This window comes from Entelurus aequoreus, linkage group LG01, assembly GCF_033978785.1.
Source record: "Entelurus aequoreus isolate RoL-2023_Sb linkage group LG01, RoL_Eaeq_v1.1, whole genome shotgun sequence".
In the NCBI taxonomy this organism is placed as follows: Eukaryota; Metazoa; Chordata; class Actinopteri; order Syngnathiformes; family Syngnathidae; genus Entelurus; species Entelurus aequoreus.
Genome location: NC_084731.1, coordinates 72523376 through 72548886, shown reverse-complemented (window position 1 = coordinate 72548886; position 25511 = coordinate 72523376). Strand labels below are relative to the sequence as shown.

General features: G+C 35.4%; 1 protein-coding gene across 1 annotated transcript in view; it reads left to right on the top strand.

Annotated features, from left to right (window-relative positions):
* The first annotated feature begins 5919 nt into the window (after positions 1-5919).
* The window catches only part of stac3 (SH3 and cysteine rich domain 3), a 33764-nt gene continuing 14172 nt past the window's right edge, over positions 5920-25511 (top strand). Inside the window, exons 1-10 of the mRNA XM_062032599.1 lie at positions 5920-6089; positions 7222-7251; positions 10937-11015; positions 11721-11874; positions 11934-12031; positions 15665-15725; positions 21484-21581; positions 21780-21849; positions 23486-23535; positions 24669-24751. Of these exons, the coding sequence (XP_061888583.1) occupies positions 7244-7251; positions 10937-11015; positions 11721-11874; positions 11934-12031; positions 15665-15725; positions 21484-21581; positions 21780-21849; positions 23486-23535; positions 24669-24751 (701 nt within the window). The 5' untranslated portion in view covers positions 5920-6089; positions 7222-7243. The remainder of the gene's footprint in view (positions 6090-7221; positions 7252-10936; positions 11016-11720; positions 11875-11933; positions 12032-15664; positions 15726-21483; positions 21582-21779; positions 21850-23485; positions 23536-24668; positions 24752-25511) is intronic.

Sequence of the window (25511 nt, the reverse complement as noted above, 5' to 3'; positions counted from 1 at the left end):
TGTTCTGCGACCTAGCTTGACTAATGCTGTAATTTCACACCTTTCCGGTGCATTTCAGCGGGTTTGGGGCGCACTGGCACTCTGATTGGCTGCTACATGATGAAGCATTACTGCATGACGGCGGCGGAGGTGATTGCTTGGATACGGATCTGTCGCCCGGGGTCCATCATCGGGCCTCAGCAGAACTTTGTTGAAGAGTAAGTGCATGGCAGCTACTTCCAACATCTCTGTTGTTGGTTTGTCTGAATGTCATGAGCTCCTGTTTCCATGCCAGTGTTGTATGAAGCGGAATAATGTTGCTTGGAGTTGTGCCAGTGCCTGGATGTCAGAGCTATTGATTTAGGTAATCAAGTATTCTATTGATTAGTTGCCTAATATGTATTTTAGGGAAAAAAATGGAAATAAGATAATAAATGTAATTTTTCTGCTTACTATAACTTTCGGGGACGGCGTGGCGAAGTTGGTAGAGTGGCCGTGCCAGCAATCGGAAGGTTGCTGGTTACTGGGGTTCAATCCCCACCTTCTACCATCCTAGTCACGTCCGTTGTGTCCTTGGGCAAGACACTTCACCCTTGCTCCTGATGGCTGCTGGTTAGCGCCTTGCATGGCAGCTCCCGCCATCAGTGTGTGAATGTGTGTGTGAATGGGTGAATGTGGAAATACTGTCAAAGCGCTTTGAGTACCTTGAAGGTAGAAAAGCGCTATACAAGTACAACCCATTTATCATTTATTATTATATGAATTTCTTCCATTTTTTAAATTTATTTTTCTAATTCTTTCTGCCTTTTTCTTGCTTCTCTTTGTTTTGAGCTTTCAAATGAAATGATGTATCCTCTCACAGTAGCTTTAATGGCTTCCCACAATGTAGAGTCTGAGACCTCTCTGTTATCATTCACCTCAATAAAATCTTGGATAATATTGTTCATACACTCTTTAAAATCTTCATATAATAATAATTGTGGAATAAATCTCCATTTTTGTTTGATTTTAAGGAGATCAATTTGGATCTGTAGACTCACAGGGCTGTGATCTGAGATAACTCTACTGTGGTACTCAGGATTACTGACATTGGAGAGGGCAGAGGCTTCCACTAAAAAGTAATCAATTCTCGTGTAAGAATTGTGTACAGCGGAGTAAAATGAATACTCCCTTTTATTAGGATGCTTTGTTCTCCATATGTCTATGCTATTTCTTGATCTCATAAGATTATTAATGGTTTTAGTTGAATTAGCAATTACATGAGATTTAGTTGACAATCTATCTAAAGTGGGATCCAAAAGGCAGTTAAAATCACCACCAATGTAAATATGAGATGAGCTATCATCAGGAAGTAGGCCAAAGACTCTATGATAAAAGTTTGAGTCATCGGTGTTTGGTCCATAGATATTCAAAAAAGTTACTGGGTAGGATGTAATATGACCATTTAATAAAATAAATATTACATTAGGGTCAATTATTTTTGATGTAAGTATGAAAGGCACATTTTTATGAAATATAATGGCTACACCTCTAGCTTGTGAAGTAAAGGCTGCATGATAAACCTGAGATATCCAACTAGCTTTAAGTTTGTGTTGGTTGTCTTTACAGAGATGTGTTTCTTGTAATAATAAAACATCTGCTTTTAATGAATTTAAGTGTGAAAAAACCTTCCCTGCTTTAATATTTTTGGCTAAGCCCCTGTCGTTCCATGAAACTGGTGTGATTTTTTTCTTACAAGTTGACATTAAAGTTTTTTAGGGTATTTTATCTTTACATGAAAAAAACCTTAGTAATTGGTAAGTTGAAATATGATTGTGCACCTCGCTCCTCCACATTCATGCTCAGATTCACACATACACAACACTCACATCCCATTGTTCCCCCCTCCCTCTGCCCCCATCGTGTGTAGTTCAATGTTTTGGAGTGAAATCTCCATTGCGATGTTGTCCATAAGACGTCGTGTTGGTCGATTCCCCAGTCCAAAAGTCCCCCACCCCCATATTCAGGCGCAGGGCGCATGCTAGTAGTTGCGTTCACTGCTCCAAGCAATAGCTCGGCAGCGAAGTGTTTTCTTTTTTTTTTCCTGCGTCCTCCAGGTGAAATAAACCTCAGTGAAAAAGTGTACGGTATTTCTGCTTTATGCTTATCATAAGCCTTGTGTGGTAGAGCCGTTATTGATGATTAGCCACTAAGATGTTTTATAATGAAGGTCTTAGTGTCTGTAGGAGAGGTAAACACCTTTACCTGGTCGTTGTACTCCACATACAAGCGAGCTGGAAAACGTAGCATAAACTTGATTTCCTTCTCCCGCAGCATGTTCATTACCTCTCAAAAGGCCCGTCTTTGCGCTGTCACCTCGGCAGTGTAGTCTGGAAACAGAAACACGCGCAGGCCGTTGTAGATCAGCTCCTGGCCGCGGCTCAGTCGAAGAAGTAGCTCCTTGTCCTGGTAGAAGTGTATCCTTGCGATGATGCTCCTGGGGTGCTTGAAGTCACCATAGCGAGCGAGCGGGACACGGTGCGCGCGGTCCACCACCACTGGCTTGGAGAAGTTACTCGCTCCAAACAACTTTGGTATCAGGTCCGCAACGAAATCCGTAAATCTTCCCTTTTCTTCTTGCTCTGGTATCCAGACTATTTTTATGTTATTACGTCTTGAGCGCCCTTCCAATTCGTCTAATTTAGCTGCCAATTTCTCATTGCTCTTCTGCGTTTCAGTCAGTTTTTGTTCGAGCGCTTCAATGCGGCGCTTGTGTTCGGAACCTTGCTGCTCCATGTCCTCCACTCTGTTGGTCAATGCCGCCTGCTTGCTTGTAAGAGCCTCAAGCTTTTCCTCAAGCATGTCAAAACGTTTGTTCATAGACTCGAATATCTTATCCAGCAACTTCTCCAAAGTTGATGACGCCATCTCAGCGCTAGCCTCGAGCTCGTTTACGGCCACAGGTGACTCTGATTGCTTCCTTCTTCGTGTCTTGGGCATAATCGTTGTTATCCATGTTTTGACAGAGTATAACTCACCCAGAGTGATAGGCATGCATATAGTTGGCCAAGCATTGCCAGTTTTAATAAAAAAAGAAAGAAGCAGAATTTGAATTAAATCTTACAGTTTTACACATACACAAGTTACTGCAGAGGCAGACTACTGCGTGTGCATCTTAGCCACCTTGAGCAGCGCTTTTCTGATGTGTTCTCCCCCCGGCGCGGCCGCACGAACCTCATTGAGACCAGTCCGGGTGTGGCGGTGCGATCTCAGCCCTATAGGCTGCCCGAACACAAATGCAAAGTGGTTCGGGTAGAATTAAAATCTATGCTGGAGTTAGGTGTAATAGAAGAATCCCACAGTGCGTGGTGCAGCTCCATCGTTCTGGTAGGGAAGAACGATGGGTCTCTGCAGTTCTGTGTGGATTACCGCAAAGTGAATGAAGTGTCACGTTTTGACGCCTACCTGATGCTCCGGGTCGACGAGCTCCTGGATCGGCTGGGCACTGCTCGTTTTTTCACGACACTGGATTTGACCAAGGGCTACTGGCAGATTCCCTTGTCGCCAGAGTCCAAGGAAAAAACGGCATTCTCCACTCCGGAAGGATTGTACCAATTCGTGACACTTCCGTTCGGCTTGTTCGGTGCGCCCGCCACATTCCAACGCCTCATGGACCGGGTGCTGCGCCCCCACGCTATCTGGATGACGTCATCATCCAGAGTGGCGGCTGGGAACAACACATGCAGCGGGTGGGGGCGGTACTCGAATCCCTGAGGCAGGCGGGGCTCACCGCCAACCCGGCAAAGTGTGCGGTTGGCCGTAGGGAGGTACAGTATATGGAGTACCACTTGGGAGGAGGGCAGGTGCGCCCGCAGGTAGACAAAACAGCAGCAATTGCGGCCTGCCCGACTCCTAAGACGAAAAAAGAGGTGAGGCAGTTTTTGGGGATGGCAGGTTACTACTGGAGGTTCATCCCCCGGTTTGCGGACCTGACCAGCCTACTAACTGACCTCACCCGAAAGGGTGCTCCAGATCTGTTCCGGTGGACGGAGCAGTGCCAGCAGGCGTTTGAGAGGGTGAAGAAGGCCCTCTGCGAGGAGCTGGTCCTGCATATGCCTAACTTCTCTCTCCCGTTCTGTTTGCAGGCGGATGCGTCGGGCAGAGGGCTGGGAGCTGTTTTGTCCCAGCGGGTGGGGGGCGTTGACCGCCCCATACTTTACATCAGCCGGAAGCTCTCCGACCGGGAGGCGAGGTACAGCACCGTAGAGAGGGTGTGCCTCGCCATCCGGTAGGCGGTCGGGGCCCTCCGGTATTACATGCTGGGGCGCTCTTTCAGCCTCTGCTCAGACCACAAACCCCTCCAGTGGCTCCACCGCATGAAGGATGCCAACGCGCGGATCACCCGTTGGTATCTAGCATTGCTGCCCTACAACTTCAGAGTGGTCCATAGGCCGGGGGCGCAGATGGCCGTGGCTGACTTCCTCTCCCGCTCCCATACGGAATGGGGCTGGGGGGAGTAGGCGTGGCCGGATGGCTTCCCGGCCTGAGTCTAGCGGTGGAGGTATGTGGAGGAGGGCATGGTTGGCGCGCCTCCTGCAGGAATGGGGTGTGTATGGCCCGGCTTCGAAGCCAGCGGCAGGTGAGTGGATTGCCCCAGCTGGGGCTGGTTATCTTATCACCTGTCACCTTTATTAGCAGCAGCCGGGACCATGACAGCAGCGGCGGCTGGGAGCGAAGGACATGCACAGAGAGAGAGAGCGCAAGGATCAACACGCCTAAATACAGACTGCTGAAAAACAATCCTTACTGGTGTATATGAGAATAAAAAGACTTGCTCAAACCTGTCTACCGGGCTCCCGAAAGATCTGTCGGCACCAGGAGAACCCTCACAGCAAAGAGACGTTCACACTGATACAACTACTATATCTGTATCTGATACAACTACTCTATCTGTATCTGAAACAAGTACTATATCTGTATCTGATACAACTACTATATCTGTATCTGAAACAAGTACTATATCTGTATCTGATACAAGTACTATATCTGGATCTGATACAAGTACTATATCTTTATCTGATACAAGTACTATACCTGTATCTGATACAACTACTACATCTGTGTCTGATACAAGTACTATATCTGTATCTGATACGACTACTATATCTGTATCTGATACAAGCATTACATCTGTACCTGATACAAGTACTATATCTGTATCTGATACAACTACTATATATGTATCTGATACAAGTACTATATCTGTATCTGATACGACTACTATATCTGTATCTGATACAAGCATTACTTCTGTACCTGATACAAGTACTATATCTGTATCTGATACAACTACTATATATGTATCTGATACAAGTACAACATCTGTATCTGATACAAGTACTATATCTGTATCTGATACAACTACTATATCTGTATCTGATACAACTACTATATATGTATATGATACAACTACTACATCTGTATCTGATACAAGTACTATATCTGTATCTGATACAACTACTATATCTGTATCTGATACAACTACTATATACTGTATGTATCTGATACAACTACTACATCTGTATCTGATACAAGTACTATATCTGTATCTGATACAAGTACTATATCTGTATCTGATACAACAACTATTTCTGTATCTGATACAACTACCATATATGTATCTGATACAAGTACTACATCTGTATCTGATACAACTACTATATATGTATCTGATACAAGTACTTTATCTGTATCTGATAGAAGTAGTATATGTGTATCTGACAGAAGTAGTATTTGAAATAAGTACTATTTTGGGCATTCAGGCAAGAGAAGTATCCAGTTTCTCCTGGTCCATGTCTGAAGTCTACAGCTGTCCCAAACGCTCACTTTGACACACGGAGACATGAGCTGAGCTCCACATTGACTTGGACACACATAGGCACCAACGCAAACACACAACCAACAACCAACAACCAACAACCAACAACAACAACAACAACACCTGCTAGCTTCCTGACCTTGCGACAAGGAAGTCACCTGCTTTACAAGTCCAGGAGTCCTGAGGTGGGACAAGGTTGTCCATGAGTCCTGAGGTGGGCCAAGGTGATCCAGGAGTCCAAGAGCAGCTGAAGGTACAAACAATAAACACTAAAGATATATTTTTTATATTTGCATTTATTTTGAAAACATAATTTCAATAATTGAATTATTTGTCTTACTTGCTGATACAAAACCTTGCTAAATGTTACCAATATATATAGTACTGAAAAAGGAAAATTATAATACTGCTAAAAACACATTACTGTTATGAATATTACTGTACATGTACTACATATTATAATTAATATTGCTATATTGATCATTTTCCAAATAATTTTAATTATCTCTTTTTTTACCTTTGATTTAAATAGTAATGCCATTGTAAATGTTCACACACACACACACACACACACACATATATATATATATATATATATATATATATATATATATATATATATATATATATATATATATATATATATATATATATATATATATATATATATATATATATATATATATATATATATATTTATATAGAAAGAAAAGAAGAAAAAAAGTATAACTGTATACTTTTCTTCAAATATTTCTGTGTATTTTTAAAACATTATTTCAAAATCTAAATGTTCAAATATTATTTTTATTTAATTTCTCTTACTTAATGACACACAATATTGATAAATTGCAATGCTAAAAAATATAAGTATTACTTAAAAGAGAAGATAATAATACTAATAAAACATATTACTACTGTACATGTACTATATATATTGTTGTAGTACTACTATGACTATTACTGTACATGTACTGTATATATTGTTGTAGTATTACTATGACTATTACTGTACATGTACTGTATATTGTTGTACTACTACCTACCTACTCATTTGGCTAGTGGTTAGAGTGTCCACCCTGAGATCGGTAGGTTGTGAGTTCAAACCCCGGCCAAGTCATACCATAAAATACCATACTAGAAAAATGGGACCCATGACCTCCTTGCTTGGCACTCAGAATCAAGGGTTGTAATTGGGGGTTAAATCACTAAAAATTATTCCCGGGTGCGGCACCGCTGCTGCCCACTGCTCCCCTCACCTCCCAGGGGGTGAACAAGGGGATTGGTCAAATGCAGAGGACAAATTTCACCACACCAATCATTGGTACTTTAACTTTAACTTTACTACTATGAGTATTACTGTACTGTACTATGTTTTATTGTTATAGGTGGAGCAGTGACAACACGAATATGGACCAGTGAGTACACTTCTGATATAAAACATTACATCAATAATAATGTATTTATTAAGTATTTATATAGGTATTATATAGTTTATGGTAAATAATGTGTATTTATATAGTTATTATGATATAGTTTATGGTAAATAATGTGTATTTATATAGTTATTATGATATAGTTTTATGGTGAATAATGTGTATTTATATGTGATTTAGGGCTATATAAATAAACATTGATTGATTGATATAGTATTATGATATAGTTTTATGGTGAATAATGTGTATTTATATAATTATTATGATATATCCATCCATCCATCCATTTTCTAACGCTTATTCCCTTCGGGGTCGCGGGGGGCGCTGGAGCCTATCTCAGCTACAATCGGGCGGAAGGCGGGTACACCCTGGACAAGTCGGCTATTATGATATAGTTTTATGGTAAATATTGTGTATTTATATAGTTATTATGATGTAGTTTTATGGTAAATATTGTGTATTTATATAGTTATTATGATGTAGTTTTATGGTGACAAATGTGTATTTATATAGTTATAATGATATAGTTTTATGGTAAATAATGTGTATTTATATAGTTATTATGATATAGTTTTATGGTGAATAATGTGTATTTATATAGTTATTATGATATAGTTTTATGGTAAATAATGTGTATTTTTTTTAAAGTTATTATGTTATAGTTTTATGGTAAATATTGTGTATTTATATAGTTATTATGATATAGTTTTATGGTGAATAATGTGTATTTATATAGTTATAATGATATAGTTTTATGGTAAATAATGTGTATTTATATAGTTATTATGATATAGTTTCATGGTAAATAATGTGTATTTATATAGTTATTATGATATAGTTTTATGGTAAATAATGTGTATTTATATAGTTATTATGATGTAGTTTTATGGTGAAAAATGTGTATTTATATAGTTATGATCAACGTTCCCTCTAAGGTGCGCGCCTGTGCAATTGCGCACTGCTCAAGCGTCCTCTGCGCACGGCAAATCTATGCTGCGCACAAAATCAAATAAAAAAATAAGTGCATAACAATTTTCCACACAACACGGACACGACAGAGAAAACACTTTTCGTCATCATTGTTCAAATATTTTAACGTCTGTCGAGACGCTTTGAGGACATGAATTCCATCCATCACTTTACTGAGCTAAACTCTTTATTGTCGGTCATAAACACATCACCAAAATATTAGTTAAAAAAATGATATCTAGCAAAACTGGTCATTTTCTGCAGTACAAACCAGACCAAAAGCAACTTTGTTATATCAACAGCAGCTGCTCGCTCTTTCTCACTTGCGCCAACACATGCACATATGGCACTTAGCCAGTGATGCGTTTACAGCCACACAAAAAGTCGGACAATTCCAACACCACACATAAAGTGTAATACCAGGTCGTTACACTATGATTTACCAATCAAATGTGTGCTTATTCTATCATGAAATGCTGTTAGTATATTAAATAAATACTAATAAAAATATATTTTTTACAAACAGGAAGTTGCAGGAATGTACTCATGATCCCCTGCTTACATCTCATTGTGCAACATGTGAATGTTTTAATGGGAACTAAATGCAATGTCTGAAAGGGGTACAAACTATTTCCAAAGCAGGACCTCCACACAGACAAACAATACAAGTACACAGTTCATGAAAAACAATATTTGTTGTTATTGTCATTGTAAGTGGGCCTAAACACTTATATTAGAAAATAATTTCATGGAAATGACTGCTGTCATTTGATTATAATAATAAGAGAATGTTGTCTGTCTATCTGTGTTGGCCCTGCGATGAGGTGGGGACTTGTCCAGGGTGTACACCGCCTTCCGCCCGAATGCAGCTGAGATAGGCTCCAGCGACCCCGAAAGGGACAAGCGGTAGAAAATGGATGGATGGATGGAGATTGAACTTGTTATTTAGTCAGGTTTGGGACAGGTGTGCTGCTGGTGTAGCCACAGTGTGCACGTCTGATGTTGCTCACATGGGCTCCACTGAATGCTCAGGGACTTTTTGCGTTTGCTCACACACATGAACAATTAGAGGGAACATTGGTTATGATATAGTTTTATGGTAAATAATGTGTATTTATGTAGTTATTATGATATACTTTTATGGTAAATAATGTGTATTTATATAGTTATTATGATATACTTTTATGGTGAATAATATGTTTTTATATAGTTATGATATAGTTTTTTGGCAAATAATGTGTATTTTAATAGTTATAATGATTTAGTTTTATAGTAAATAATGTATATTTATATAGTTATTATAATATAGTTTTATGGTAAATAATGTGTATTTATATAGTAATTATGATACAGTTTTATGGTGAATAATATGTATTTATATAGTTATTATTATATAGTTTTATGGTGAATATTGTGTATTTAAATAGTTATTATGATATAGTTTTATGGTAAATAATGTGTATGTATATATATAGTTATTATGATATAGTTTTATGGTAAATAATGTGTATTTATATAGTTATTATGATTTAGTTTTATGGTAAATAATCTGTATTTATATAGTTATTATAATATAGTTTTACGGTAAATAATCTGTATTTATATAGTTATTATGATATAGTTTTATGGTAAATAATATGTATTTATATAGTTATTATAATATAGTTTTATGGTGAATAATGTGTATTTATTTAGTTTTTATGATATCGTTTTATGGTGAATATCGTGTATTTATATAGTTATGATATAGTTTTATGGTAAATAATGTGTATTTATATAGTCATTATGATATAGTTTTATGGTAAATAATGTGTATTTATATAGTTATTATGACATAGTTTTATGGTGAATAATGTGTATTTATATAGTTATAATATAGTTTTTTAGTAAATAATCTGTATTTATATAGTTATTATGATGTAGTTTTATGGTAAATAATGTGTATTTATATAGTTATTATGATGTAGTTTTATGGTAAATAATGTGTATTTATATAGTTATTATGATGTAGTTTTATGGTAAATAATGTGTATTTATATAGTTATTATGATATCATTTTATGGTGAATAATGTGTATTTATATAGTTATTATGATATCGTTTTATGGTGAATAATGTGTATTTATATAGTTATTATAATATAGTTTTATGGTGAATATTGTGTATTTATATAGTTAATGTGATATAGTTTTTATAGTGAATACTGTGTATTTATATGGTTATTATGATATATATTTTTATGGTGAATATCGTGTATTTATATGGTTATTATAATATAGTTTTATGGTGAATAGTGTGTATTTATATAGTTATTATGATATCGTTTTATGGTGAATAGTGTGTATTTACAGTATATGGTTATTATGATACAGTTTTATGGTGAATAGTGTGTATTTATATGGTTATTATGATACAGTTTTATGGTGAATAGTGTGTATTTATATAGTTATTATGATTTAGTTAAATAGTTGTTATGATATAGTTGTATGGTTAATATAAAAAGTGTTGTGTTGACATGAAGTACTTGTGTTTGCACATAAAGTACAAGTTGGTGGTAACTTTGTGTATAAATAAATAAAAGTTTGCGGGAAGGAGACGTGCATTATTATGAGTTAACATGATGTCATCAAATACATGTTTATAAATATTTATTGATCTAAAGTTGTCACTTTGACTTGAATATTGGTGTGATGGATCAGGGAGGATGACAAAAATTCGGTGGACATCCACGACAACCCCCCCGCCCCCGACAACGTGGTGAAGGAGGATGGTGACACGGTGAGTGTTTACTATCATCAATACTTCAATTATTACACAATATAACATTTACATGACTACATAATAGAACATTTACATTGTTACACAATAGAACATTGACATGATTACACAATAGAACATCTAAATGATTACACAATAGAACATTTACATGAATACACAATAGAACATTTACATGACTACACAATAGAATATTTACATGATTACACAATAGAAAATGTACATGATTACACAATAGAACATTCACATGACTACACAATACAACATTTACATGATTACACAATAGAACATTTACATGATTACACAACAGAACATTTACATGATTACACAATAGAACATTTACACGATTACACAATATAACATTTACATGATTACACAATATAACATTTACATTGTACACAACAGAACATTGACATTATCACACAATAGAAAATTTACATGATTACACAATAGAACATTCACATGACTACACAAAATTTACATTGTTACACAATAGAAGATTTACATTGTTACACAATAGAACATTTACATTATTACACAATAGAATATTTAGATGACTACACAATAGAAGATTTAGATGATTACACAATAGAACATTTAGATGATTACACAATAGAAGATTTAGATGATGACACAATAGAAGATATATAGATGACTACACAATAGAAGATTTAGATGATTACACAATAGAATATGTTGTGTATGCAGGTCTACTTCATCTACGAGGAGGAGGTGGAGGTGGAGGAGAAGGAACCAGAACCTCCTCCTCCGGTGGTCCGGGTCAATGACAAACCTCACAAGTTCAAGGACCACTACTGCAAGAAGCCCAAATTCTGTGACGTCTGCGCTCGCATGATCGTCCGTAAGTTGGCTTTTTCTTTGGCTTCTCACACAAGGTGACCTTGACTTGACTCCTTCTAGTCAACAACAAGTTTGCTCTGAGGTGCAAGAACTGCAAGACCAACATCCACCACTCCTGTCAGTCCTATGTGGAGTTCCAGAAGTGCTTTGGCAAAATAGTAAGTGTCTCTTGTCCCACTGTCCCTGAATGCCACACACCTCCAAACACAACCTGCCACACACACTGCCGCCTCCAAACACAACCAACTAATCATCTATTCAAATGTGTACAACCCTAAATATGTATATATTATTTTTTTTTTTTTAATAAGAATTCCTTTTTTAAAATAGGTTTTTAAACCATGTCCTTGATGAAAGTTGATCAATATGTTTTTGTTTACTTTAACGCTAATAAGGGCACAATGTTATGCAGAGGTGGGCTTACAACAATTATATTAGGGGTGCTCAACAAATTGATTCACATCCGAATCGCGTTTACTTTTTAGCACGATTTTAATTGATTAATAATTTTCAAAAATCAACTTAAAAAAAAAAAAAGTTTCATAATTCTAAAAAAAACACTTACATTTTCTATTAAAGAAAATTAATTACATTTTCAATATATCGAATTTATAAGTGTTTGTTTTAATAGATCGAATAAAAAAAATCGATTTTGGAAAATTATGAAAATGTTTTGAAATTTTAACGTGATTTTTTAATATATTAATTTAAAAAATAATTACATTTTTTGAAAATTATGAAAACTTTTTTTTTAATTCAATTTTTGAAAATTATAAATTCGATAATTTTAAAATCAGGCTACATACGAATCGCGATTCAGATGGGAATCGACTTGTTGTGTAATTGTTCTAAGTACACCTCTGCATAACTTTATATCCTTATTAATAAAACATTTTATTTAAAAAAAACAATTCGATTTTTTTAATACATCAAATTAAAAAAGTAAAATTTTTTAATAGATCGAATTGAAAAAAATAAAATTATTAGATTTTTGAAAAATATGAAAAATATACATATTTTAATACATTAAAAAAAAAGTTCAATTTTGGAAAATTATGAAAGAATTAAAGTTGTTTAAATTTTTTTTTTTAAATTATTAATCATTTAAAAACATTTATTTGTTGTGTAATTGTTACGGTTGTGTCGCATGTTTATGCGTGGGTCGTTCTCCCGGGATGCAGACGGAAACTCCGGAGGCAATATGCAGGGAGGACAATGATTCAATGTCCAATAAATCAGACTGGATACAAAAATAAACAAGACAAGCGTGCCTACAGCACGGGAAGCTAACGAAATAGCTAACAGGAAAGCTTAGCATGTAAAGCAGAAAACAAATGGTAAAGCTTAGCTCAGGAATCAAGAAAACTTAGACGTAACATGTTGAATGGATGCAAACAAGGCTGAGTGAGGTGAACAGCGGGAGTAAGTAGCTCTCTGATTAGTGCCCAGGAGCAGGTGAGCGTCCTGAACACTAATCAGAGGCAGGTGAAAACAATCTGCAGTCATGGCAACTAAAACACAAACCAGGGGTGCTCAAAACAGGAAGTGAGGGAAACGAAAACTAAACAAATATGATCCAGGCAGCGGATCATGACAGTAATTGTTGTAAGTACACCTCTGCATAACTTTGTGTCCTTATTAACGTAAACAAAACATAAAGAAATATAGATCGACTTCCAAAAAAAGAATAACTTTATCAACAGAAATGATTTCAAGTGCATGGATTTGCCTGAAATTAAAAAAAGGAATTTTTCGAATTAAAAACATTTTTTGAGTGACTAGAACCATTTGATCCAAAGTAAGAACAGGTTCTAGTCGTACTCGACATGATGACATTAAAAAAGTGCAGATTTCCTGTGAGAGTGTGTGAGTAGTTAGTAAATACAAAAAATGAATCAAATAAAAGTTGTTACAAACCCCGTTTCCATATGAGTTGGGAAATTGTGTTAGATGTAAATATAAACGGAATACAATGATTTGCAAATCATTTTCAACACATATTCAGTTGAATATGCTACAAAGACAACATTGTTGATGTTCAAACTGATAAAAAAAAAATTTTGTGCAAATAATCATTAACTTTAGAATTTGATGCCAGCAACATGTAACAAATAAGTTGGGAAAGGTGGCAATAAATACTGATAAAGTTGAGGAATGCTCATCAAACACTTATTTGGAACATCCCACAGGTGAACAGGCAAATTGGGAACAGGTGGGTGCCATGATTGGGTATAAAAGTAGATTCCATGAAATGCTCAGTCATTCACAAACAAGGATGGGGCGAGGGTCACCACTTTGTCAACAAATGCGTGAGAAAATCGTTGAACAGTTTAAGAAAAACCTTTCTCAACCAGCTATTGCAAGGAATTTAGGGATTTCATCATCTACGCTCTGTAATATCATCAAAGGGTTCAGAGAATCTGGAGAAATCACTGCACGTAAGCAGCTAAGCCCGTGACCTTCGATCCCTCAGGCTGTACTGCATCAACAAGCGACATCAGTGTGTAAAGGATATCACCACATGGGCTCAGGAACACTTCAGAAACCCACTGTCAGTAACTACATTTTCCTGAGGGAACTCTCCTGAAGGAATCAATAAAGTACTATATATCTATCTATCTATCTACAGTTGGTCGCTACATCTGTAAGTGCAAGTTAAAACTCTCCTATGCAAGGCGAAAACGTTTATCAACAACACCCAGAAACGCCGTCGGCTTCACTGGGCCTGAGCTCATCTAAGATGGACTGATACAAAGTGGAAAAGTGTTCTGTCGTCTGACGAGTCCACATTTCAAATTGTTTTTGGAAACTGTGGACGTCGTGTCCTCCGGACCAAAGAGGAAAAGAACCATCCGGATTGCTATAGGCGCAAAGTTGAAAAGCCAGCATCTGTGATGGTATGGGGGTGTATTAGTGCCCAAGACATGGGTAACTTACACATCTGTGAAGGCGCCATTAATGCTGAAAGGGACATACAGGTTTTGGAGCAACATATGGTGCCATCCAAGCAACGTTACCATGGATGCCCCTGCTTATTTCAGTAAGACAATGCCAAGCCACGTGTTATCAGTAGTATCAACATGGCTTCATAGTAAAAGAGTGCAAGTACTAGACTGGCCTGCCTGTAGTCCAGACCTGTCTCCCATTGAAAATGTGTGGCGCATTATGAAGCCTAAAATACCACAAGGAGACCCCCGGACTGTTGAACAACTTAAACTGTACATCAAGCAAGAATGGGAAAGAATTCCACCTGAGAAGCTTAAAAAATGTGTCTCCTCAGTTCCCAAACGTTTACTGAGTGTTGTTAAAAAGAAAGGCCATGTAACACAGTTGTGAACATGCCTTTTCCCAACTACTTTGGCACGTGTTGCTGCCATGAAATTCTAAGTTAATTATTATTTGCAAAAAAAAAAAAAAAAAGTTTATGAGTTTGAACATCAAATACCTTGTCTTTGTAGTGCATTCAATTGAATTTGGGTTGAAAAGGATTTGCAAATCATTGTATTCCATTTATATTTACATCTAACACAATTTCCCAACTCATATGGAAACGGGGTTTGTACTTTGTGAGTAAAATGTTTTTTAACAAAGACTTTTTCACCTTCTTAGTCGTCATGCAGAAAACAACGCCTCTTGTACACCTGTACTCATGAGTACAGGTGTACTCATGAGTACACCTGTACACGTGAGTACATGTACCCGTGAGTACAGGATGAAAGTTGAAGATGTGGATGAAAGTTTTGACAGGATATTTATCAGAAAAAGTGTTGAAAAAGTTGTTTCCATTTCAGCCGCCTGGCTTCAGACGAGCGTACAGTTCTCCTCTTTATGGCAGTGACCAGCCTGATCCAAGTCAGTCACTCATTTCATATTTATATCATCCATAAACATATTCATATCATCTGTCATCAATAAACAATATTCATATCATCAGTCATCAATAAACAATATTCATATCATCTGTCATCAATAAACAATATTCATGTTATGAGTCATCAACAGTGTTGGGACTAACGCGTTACAAAGTAACGTGTGACTGTAACGCCGTTAGTTTTGGCGGTAACTAGTAATCTAACGCGTTATTTTTTATATTCAGTAACTCAGTTACCGTTACTACATGATGCGTTACTGCGTTATTTTACGTTACTTTTTATGTAGTATAAAGTGTGTTTTATCGGAGCGCTGCAGTGTCATCGTTCTGATTCTTCTTGTGTCACAAACCGGAGAAGAGAGACCTGCGCTCTGTGTGTGTGTCTGAGTGTGGGGAGGGAGGAGAGATTATGGCGGAGCCAGAAGTCGAGTTTGTTAACATGGAGATATTTTCACTACTTTTCTTTTGTCGAGCACAAAGAAAATAACATTTTAGTTAAATGTAAATTGTGCTTTGGATCAAAGATCCCATCTACTGCCCAAAACAGCAATTCAAATCAGCTGAAACAAGCTACATAAGCAACATGCTTCGACGAAGCTAGTAAAGAGAGACAGAGACTCCAATGTCACTTCACCTCCACCACCACCACTTAAGGATTAACTCTGCCTCTGCTTATCATTCAGCACTGAAGGTACACACTCTGTCAATCAATGTTCCCTCTAATTTTTCATGTGTGTGAGCAAACGCAAAAACTCCCTGAGCATTCAGTGGAGCCCATGTGAGCAACATCAGACGTGCACACTGTGGCTACACCAGCAGCACACCTGTGCCAAACCTGACTAAATAACAAGTTATATCTCCGTCATCCATTCATTTTCTACCGCTTGTCCCTTTCGGAGTTGCGGGGGGTGCTGGAGCCTATCTCAGCTGCATTTGGGCGGAAGGCGGTGTACACCCTGGACAAGTCCCCACCTCATCGCAGGGCCAACACAGATAGACAGACAACATTCTCTTATTATTATAATCAAATGACAGCAGTCATTTCAATTTCTAATATAGTGTTTAGGCCCACTTACAATGACAATAACAACAAATATTGTTTTTCATGAACTGTGTACTTGTATTGTTTGTCTGTGTAGAGGTCCTGCTTTGGAAATAGTTTGTACCCCTTTCAGACATTGCATTTAGTTCCCATTAAAACATTCACATGTTGCATAATGAGATGTAAGCAGGGGATCATGTGTACATTCCTGCAACTTCCTGTTTGTAAAAAATATATTTTTATTAGTATTTATTTAATATACTAATAGCATTTCATGATTAATATTTATAAATTAAGATTCCTAATAAATGACACTAGAATAAGCACACATTTCATTGGTAAATCATAGAGTAACGACCTGGAATGACACTTTATGTGTGGTGTTGGAGTTGTCCGACTTTTTGTGTGGCTGTAAACGCATCACTAGCTAAGTGCCATATGTGCATGTGTTGGCGCAAGTGAGAAAGAGCGAGCGGCTGCTGTTTATAAAACAAAGTTGGTTTTGGTCTGGTTTGTACTGCAGAAAATGACCACTTTGGCTAGATATCTTTTTTTTTACTAATGTTTTGGTGATGTGTTTATGGCCGACAATAAAGAGTTTTGCTCAGTAAAGTGATGGATGGAATTCATGTCCTCAAAGCGTCTCGACAGACGTTACAATATTTGAACAATGATGACGAAAAGTGTTTTCTCTGTCGTGTCCGTGTTGTGTCGAAAATTGTTATGCGCTTATTTTTTTATTTGATTTTGTGCGTGGCATAGATTTGCCGTGCGCAGAGGAGGCTTGAGCAGTGCACAATTGCACAGGTGCGCACCTTAGAGGGAACATTGCTGTCAATTATTTTATATACTCTTTCATTTTAGACTTATATCCAATCCAATCCAATCCAATCCAATCCACTTTATTTATATAGCACATTTACACAACAAAAATGTTTCCAAAGTGCTGCACAGCCATGTTAAAAACAATATTAAAAACAATATTAAAAACAATATTAAAAACAATATTATGCTACACCAATGACTGAATAAAAACAAAGAATAAATGAATAGAAAACCAATACAGAGACAATATAAAAAATAAATATGATTAAAAACGATTTATTTTTATTTTATTTTATTTAAAGGGTTTATTTTATTTTATTTATTATTATTATTATTATTATTTTTATTTTATTTAAATTTTTGTTTTTGTTTTGTTTTAGTGTATGTATGTGTGTGTATATGTGTGCATATGTATATGTATGTAGGTGTATATATGTGTGTGTGTGTGTGTTTGTGTATATGCATGCATGTGTGTACGTGTATGTATGTGTATATACATATATGTATGTATATGTGTATGTGTGTATGTATGTGTGTATGTATGTGTAGGTGTGTGTATGGGTGTGGATGTCCGGTGGATCGATTGGCCTGTATGTGGATGAGTTGGGGTAGGTGGGTTGGTGGCCTCTGTGGTAGCTGGGGGTGTGCGTTGTTGTGGTTTACGGGGTAGGTCGCTTTTTTTTGTTTCGGTTTCGGCGGCCGCGGATGTTTGTACTGCGGACGGGCGGTGGTGGTGATGGTGATGGGGGGCGGCTTCCTGGCCGTAGTTCCTGGTTGTCGGCCGCATGGACTGGGGGGGATGTCCGGGCCCTCTACTCCTCCTACTTATAACACACACAGTCACACAAATATAGGACTTTGGGGGATTGTCCTGCGGGGAGGCATGGCGGGGGGTTGAGGATGCCTCCTATGGGGCTCCGGTCCTCCTGTCTTGTCCCCTGCTCGTCCATCCCTCAATCTTAGCTGCATATTAGACACTTAGGATTTGGAGGGCTCGGCTTGGTTGGGACCCACCAAGACCTTGATGTCCCCCAATTTTAATCGCATTATTAGTTCCCACAAGCATACATATCTCAATCACGCTACAGTACACGCATCAATAGGGACTGGAGGTCGGCTGTAATGGCTGACCTCCTCATTTTAACTACACAGTAGACACTCTGGGGGCCTTGTACACATGCATGTGGGGGGGTTGGGGTTCGGCGCACCCCTCATTGCCTCGTCGGCCGGCGCGGATTCCGGGGACTGCGTTCTGGTGGCCTGCCAGGCTTTTATTAATTTATTATTATTATACTGTATACACATACTGTACATATACATTCACTGTAAAAACATACATATACACATACTGTACATATACATTCACTGTACAAACACACACATACATATACTGTACAAATACATTCACTGTACAAACACACATATACACATACTGTACATATACATTCACTGTTCAAACACACATACTGTATACACATACTGTACATATACATTCGCTGTACACACATATACACATACTGTACATATACATTCACTGTACAAGCACACATATACACATACTGTACATATACAAGTACATATGCACACATACACTCATGCACATAATCACGTTTCATCAAACATATATTAACGTTGTTGCCCTAGGGTAAACTGGGTATAACACATGGCACACTGACAAAGCTTAACCTATTGTTACTATAACAAACTACAAGGTTAATGTAGGTTGCTTCTCTTTCTTCCCCTCCATTTTTCTGCATTCTTTCGTATCTCAAGTTATCATTACGTATATGTATTGTTGCATTTGAACAATTGTATTGTTGATAATAAAGGTAAAGTACTGGTATTGTTTATTATCAATAGCACTATTTCTATTGGTATTCATATTGCTCCATTTTTAGTGTAATAATGCTCATTGTCATTTCTGTATTTTTATTTTTATTTTCGCTAACTGCTTATTTGCTATTACTTTTACCATCATATTTGTACATGTCGTATTTGCTGATGTTGCTCTGTTGTTGTTGTTGTTGTTGTTGTGTTTGCTGTTGTTGTTTTTGTCTCTCTGTCTAATCCCCCTCTTGTCCCCACAATTCCCCCCTCTGTCTTCCTTTTTCTCTCTTTCTATCCCCTCCTGCTCCGGCCCGGCTGCACCAAATGATAATATAAATACATTTAATAAAGTCAAAATACAAGTAAGGCAACAAGAGAAGTATCCTACACTTCTCTTTTGTAAAGTAAATCTGAACAGCCGATATGGGCATCTACATCTGCTATATGATTTGCCCGAGAAGTTGGGCAGGACATTATAAAAAATAAAAAAAAATAAAAAAAACGATTTTTTTAAAGGGTAAAACCAATTAAAACAGTAAAATAGACATCAAAATTGATTTAAAAAAATAAATATATATATATATAGAGTGTTTGATTATCACATCACTCTAAATGTATAGACTATAAAGTTCACAAACATAAAGAGGGATCCTAGTGGGCCAGGCCAATCTTTCCTTATCTCTAAACTAAAACTGGGTAAATGTGTAGAGTGTTCTGGGCTTCAGACATGATTTTCTGTCAGAATTCCTTGAGGAAAAAATGCCTGGTTAGTCTTTGTGTATGTAGTGTGTGCCTTTCTTGCTTTACAGCTATGTTGTTATTATGCTGTTTGTTACTTATGTATGTTATGTTGCAGCTATTTAAAATAGTTTTGTCAATTTGTTCTGGCCAGAAACAAATTGGCCTTTGTAACATATCGTTGTCTTTGTGTGTTGTATGTAGACCACATTGCTTAGCAGAGTTCAGTGATGCAAATGCATGTCAAATTGGTCAACAGATTGTATTATCCTCCAGTGCAATAACAGTACTGAAATGAAGGCTAAAAGGGCATTAATGGGAGCCTTAAAAAAAGAAGGAAAAAAAAGGAGTAACTAAATAGTTACTTTTCACAGTAACGCATTACTTTTCGGTGTAAGTAACTGAGTTAGTAACTGAGTTACTTTTGAAATAAAGTAACTAGTAACTGTAACTAGTTACTGGTTTTCAGTAACTAACCCAACACTGGTCATCAATAAACAATATTCATGTTATGAATGATCAATAACCAATAATCATGTTATGTGTGATCAGTAATCAATAATCATGTTATGTATGATCAATAATCATGTTATGAGTGGCCAATAAACAATATCCATGTTGTGAGTCATCAATAAACAATATTTATGTTATGAATGATCAATAATCAATAATCATGTTATGTGTGATCAGTAATCAATAATCATGTTATGTATAATCAATAATAATGTTATGAATGGTCAATAAACAATCATGTAATGTGTGGTCAATAATCAATAATCATGTTATGTATGATAATAATCATGTTATAAGTGGTCAATAAACAATCGTGTAATGTGTGGTCAATAATCAATAATCATGTTATGTGTGATCAATAATGAATAATCATGTTATGAGTCAACAATAGTCATGTTATGAGTCATCAATAAACAATAACCTTGTTATGAATGATCAGTAAACAATATTCATGTTATGAGTCATCAATAAACAATATTCATGTTATGAATGATCAATAATCAATAATCATGGTATGTGTGATTAGTAATCAATAATCATGTTATGTGTGATCAATAAACAATAATCATGTTATGAGTCATCAATAAACAATAATACGGTTATGAATTATCAATAAACAATATTCATGTTATGAATGATCAATAAACAATAATAATTTTATGAATGATCAATAATCATGTTATGAATTATCAATAAACAATATTCATGTCATGAATGATCAATAAACAATAATCATGTTATGAATTATCAATAATGATGTTATGAGTGATCAATAATGAATATTGATGTGACAGACAACCCTAACCGTAACGACCCAGTGTTTGACACCCTGAGAGTGGGAGTCATCATGGCCAACAAGGAGCGCAAGAAGAATGAGAACGACAAGAAGAATGTACGTCTCACACACACACACACACACACGCACACGCACACGCACGCACACGCACACGCACACGCACATGCACACGCACACACACACGCACACGCACACACGCACACGCACACGCACACGCACACACGCACACGCACACGCACACACAGACGTAAGTTCCAATCAATAAGTGTTGGAGTGATCAATATGTGAGTGCAGATGATGATGATGATGGAGGAAGAGGAAGATGACAACCAGCAGCCCAAAGAGAACGAGGAAGGAGGAGAAGGTGATATCAACATGTCTGATACCGATGTCCACCCAGTATTGGATGATATCAACTAGCATGTCACACTAATAATAATAATAATAATACAAGTATGTACAGTATCAGATCAATATGGGTGTGGATCACTACACTGATATGTGTGTGATATCAGACTGTATGGATCAATACACTGATATGTGTGTGATATCAGACTGTATGGATCAATACATTGATATTGCTGTGATATCAGACTGTATGGATCAATACTTTGATATGTGTGTGATATCAGACTGTATGGATCAATACATTGATATTGCTGTGATATCAGACTGTATGGATCAATACAATGATATTGCTGTGATATCAGACTGTATGGGTCAACACAATGATGTTGGTCTGATATCAGACTGTATGGATCAATACATTGATGTTGGTGTGATATCAGATTTTATGGATCAATACATTGATATTGCTGTGATATCAGACTGTATGGATCAATACGCTGATAGTAGTGTGATATCTGACTGTATTCATCAATACAACAATATTGCTGTGATATCAGACCGTATGGATCAAGACATTGATATTGCTGTGGTATCACTGTATGGATCAATACAATGATATTGGTGTGATATCAGACTGTATGGATCAGTACATTGATATTGGTGTGATATCAGACTCTATGGATCAATATATTGATATCAGTGTGATATCAGACTGTGTGGATCAATACAACAATATTGCTGTGATATCAGACCATATGGATCAATACATGGATATTGGTGTGATATCAGTCTGTAGGGATCAATACATTGATATTGCTGCGATATCAGACTGTATGGATCAAGACATTGATATTGGTGTGATACCAGACTGTATGGGTCAATACATTGATATTGCTGTGATACCAGACTGTATGGATCAATACATTGATATTGCTGTGATATCAGACTGTATGGATCAGTGCATTGATATTGGTGTGATATCAGACTGTAGGGATCAATACACTGATATTGCTGTGATATCAGACTGTATGGATCAATACACTGATATGTGTGTAATATCAGACTGTATGGATCAATACATTGATATTGCTGTGATATCAGACTGTATGGATATGGCATTGATATGGCTGTGATACAGCCCTTTGAGACACTTGTGATTTAGGGCTATATAAATAAACATTGATTGATTGATTGATTGATATCAGATTGTTTGGATCAATAGTGAAGTGAAGTGAATTATATTTGTATAGCACTTTTCTCTAGTGACTCAAAGCACTTTTACATAGTGAAACCCAATATCTAAGTTACATTTAAACCAGTGTGGGTGGCACTGGGTGTGATATCAGACTGTATGGATCAATACATTGATATGGGTGTGATATCAGACTGTATGGATCAATACATTGATATGGGTGTGATATCAGACTGTATGGATCAATACGCTGACATGGGTGTTATCAGACTGTATGAATCAATACGTTGATATGGGTGTGATATCAGACTGTATGGATCAATACACTCATATGGGTGTGATATCAGACTGTATGTATCAATACGCTGACATGGGTGTGATATCAGACTGTATGAATCAATACGCTGATATGGGTGTGATATCAGACAGTATAGGACACACAACATGTTGTCACTTGCAGGAAAGCCAGAAGAAAAGAAGGATAAAGGAGGAGAAAAGGCAGATGAGAAAGTAAGTAAAACATCAAGTTCATGTCAGATAGTACTACATCTTCATGTATATGCAATACCTTTATGCATGTATATTTAAGTTTATGATGCAATATCAACATATTTATGTTTATGATGTAATATTTACATATGTATGTACATGTATATTTATGTTTCTGATGCAATATCAACATATTGATGTATATCTATGTTTATTATGTAATATTAACATAATTATGCACATGTATATTTATGTTTATGATGTAATATCAACATATTTATGTACATGTATATGTATGTTTATGGTGTAATATCAACATATGTATGTATATTTATGTTTATGATGTCATACTAAGATATTTATGTACATGTATATGTATGTTTACGATGCAATATTAACATAATTATGTACATGTATATGTATGTTTATGATGTAATATCAACATATTTATGTATTTATGTTTATGATGTAATATCAACATATTTATGTATATTTATGTTTATGATGTAATACTAACATATTTATATACATGTATATTTAAGTTTATGAATATTATATATATTTATGTACATATTTATGTATGCTTATGATGTAATATCAACATATTTATGTATGTTTATGATGTAATACCAACATATTTATGTATGTTTATGATGTAATATCAACATACAGTATTTATGTATGTTAATGATGTAATATCAACATATGTATGTATGTTTATGATGTAATATCAACATATTTATGTATGTTAATGATGTAATATCAACATATTGTATATTTATGTTTACGGTGTCATACCAACATATTTATGTACATGTATATGTATGTTTATGATGTAATACTAACATATTTATATACATGTATATTTATGTTTATGATGTAATATCAACATGTTTATGATGTAATATCAACTTATTTATGTATATTTATGATGTAATATCAACATATTTATGTATATTTATGATGTATATCAACATATGTATGTATGTTTATGATGTAAAATCAACATATTTATGTATGTTTATGATGCAATATCAACATACAGTATTTATGTATGTTTATGATGTAATATCAACATATTTATGTATGTTTATGATGTAATATCAACATATTTATGTATGTTTATGATGTAATATGAAGCTATTTTCTGACAGACCAAGGGCACTTTCTCCCAGTCTCACTACTACCTGGCACTCTACCGCTTCAAAGCCATAGAAAAGGATGACCTGGACTTCCAGTAAGTCCCAGGCACACTTGCTGATGTCCCGCTAGGATAACTATTAAACTTGCATAACAAATGAAAATTCTATTGCATGAATTGCAAATATTATGGTATAACTTATACATATTATTGCATAAAATATAAATATTATTGTATAAAATATAAATATTATTGCATAAAATATAAATAATATTGTATAAAATATAAATATTATTGTCTAAAAAATAAATATTATTGTATAAAATGCAAATATTATTGTGTGAAATATACTTATTGTTGTATGAAATATAAATATTGTTGTCTAAAATATAAATATTGTTGTATAAAATATAAATATTATTGTATAAAATATAAATATGAATGTATAAAATGCAAATATTATTGTATAAAATATAAATATGATTGTATAATATATAAATATAATTGTATAAAATACAAATATTATTGTATAAAATGCAAATATTATTGTGTAATATATCAATATTATTGTATAAAATATAAATATTGTTGTATAAAATGTAAATATTATTGTATAGAATATAAATATGATTCTATAGAATATAAATAGTATTGTATAAAATATAAAAATTGTATAGAATATAAATATGATTGTATAAAATGCAAATATTATTGTATAACATGCAAATATAATTGTATAAAATATAAATATTATTGTATAAAATGCAATTATTATTGTAAAAAATATAAATATTATTGTATAAAATATAAATATGATTATATAAAATGCAAATATTATTGAATAATAATGAAAATA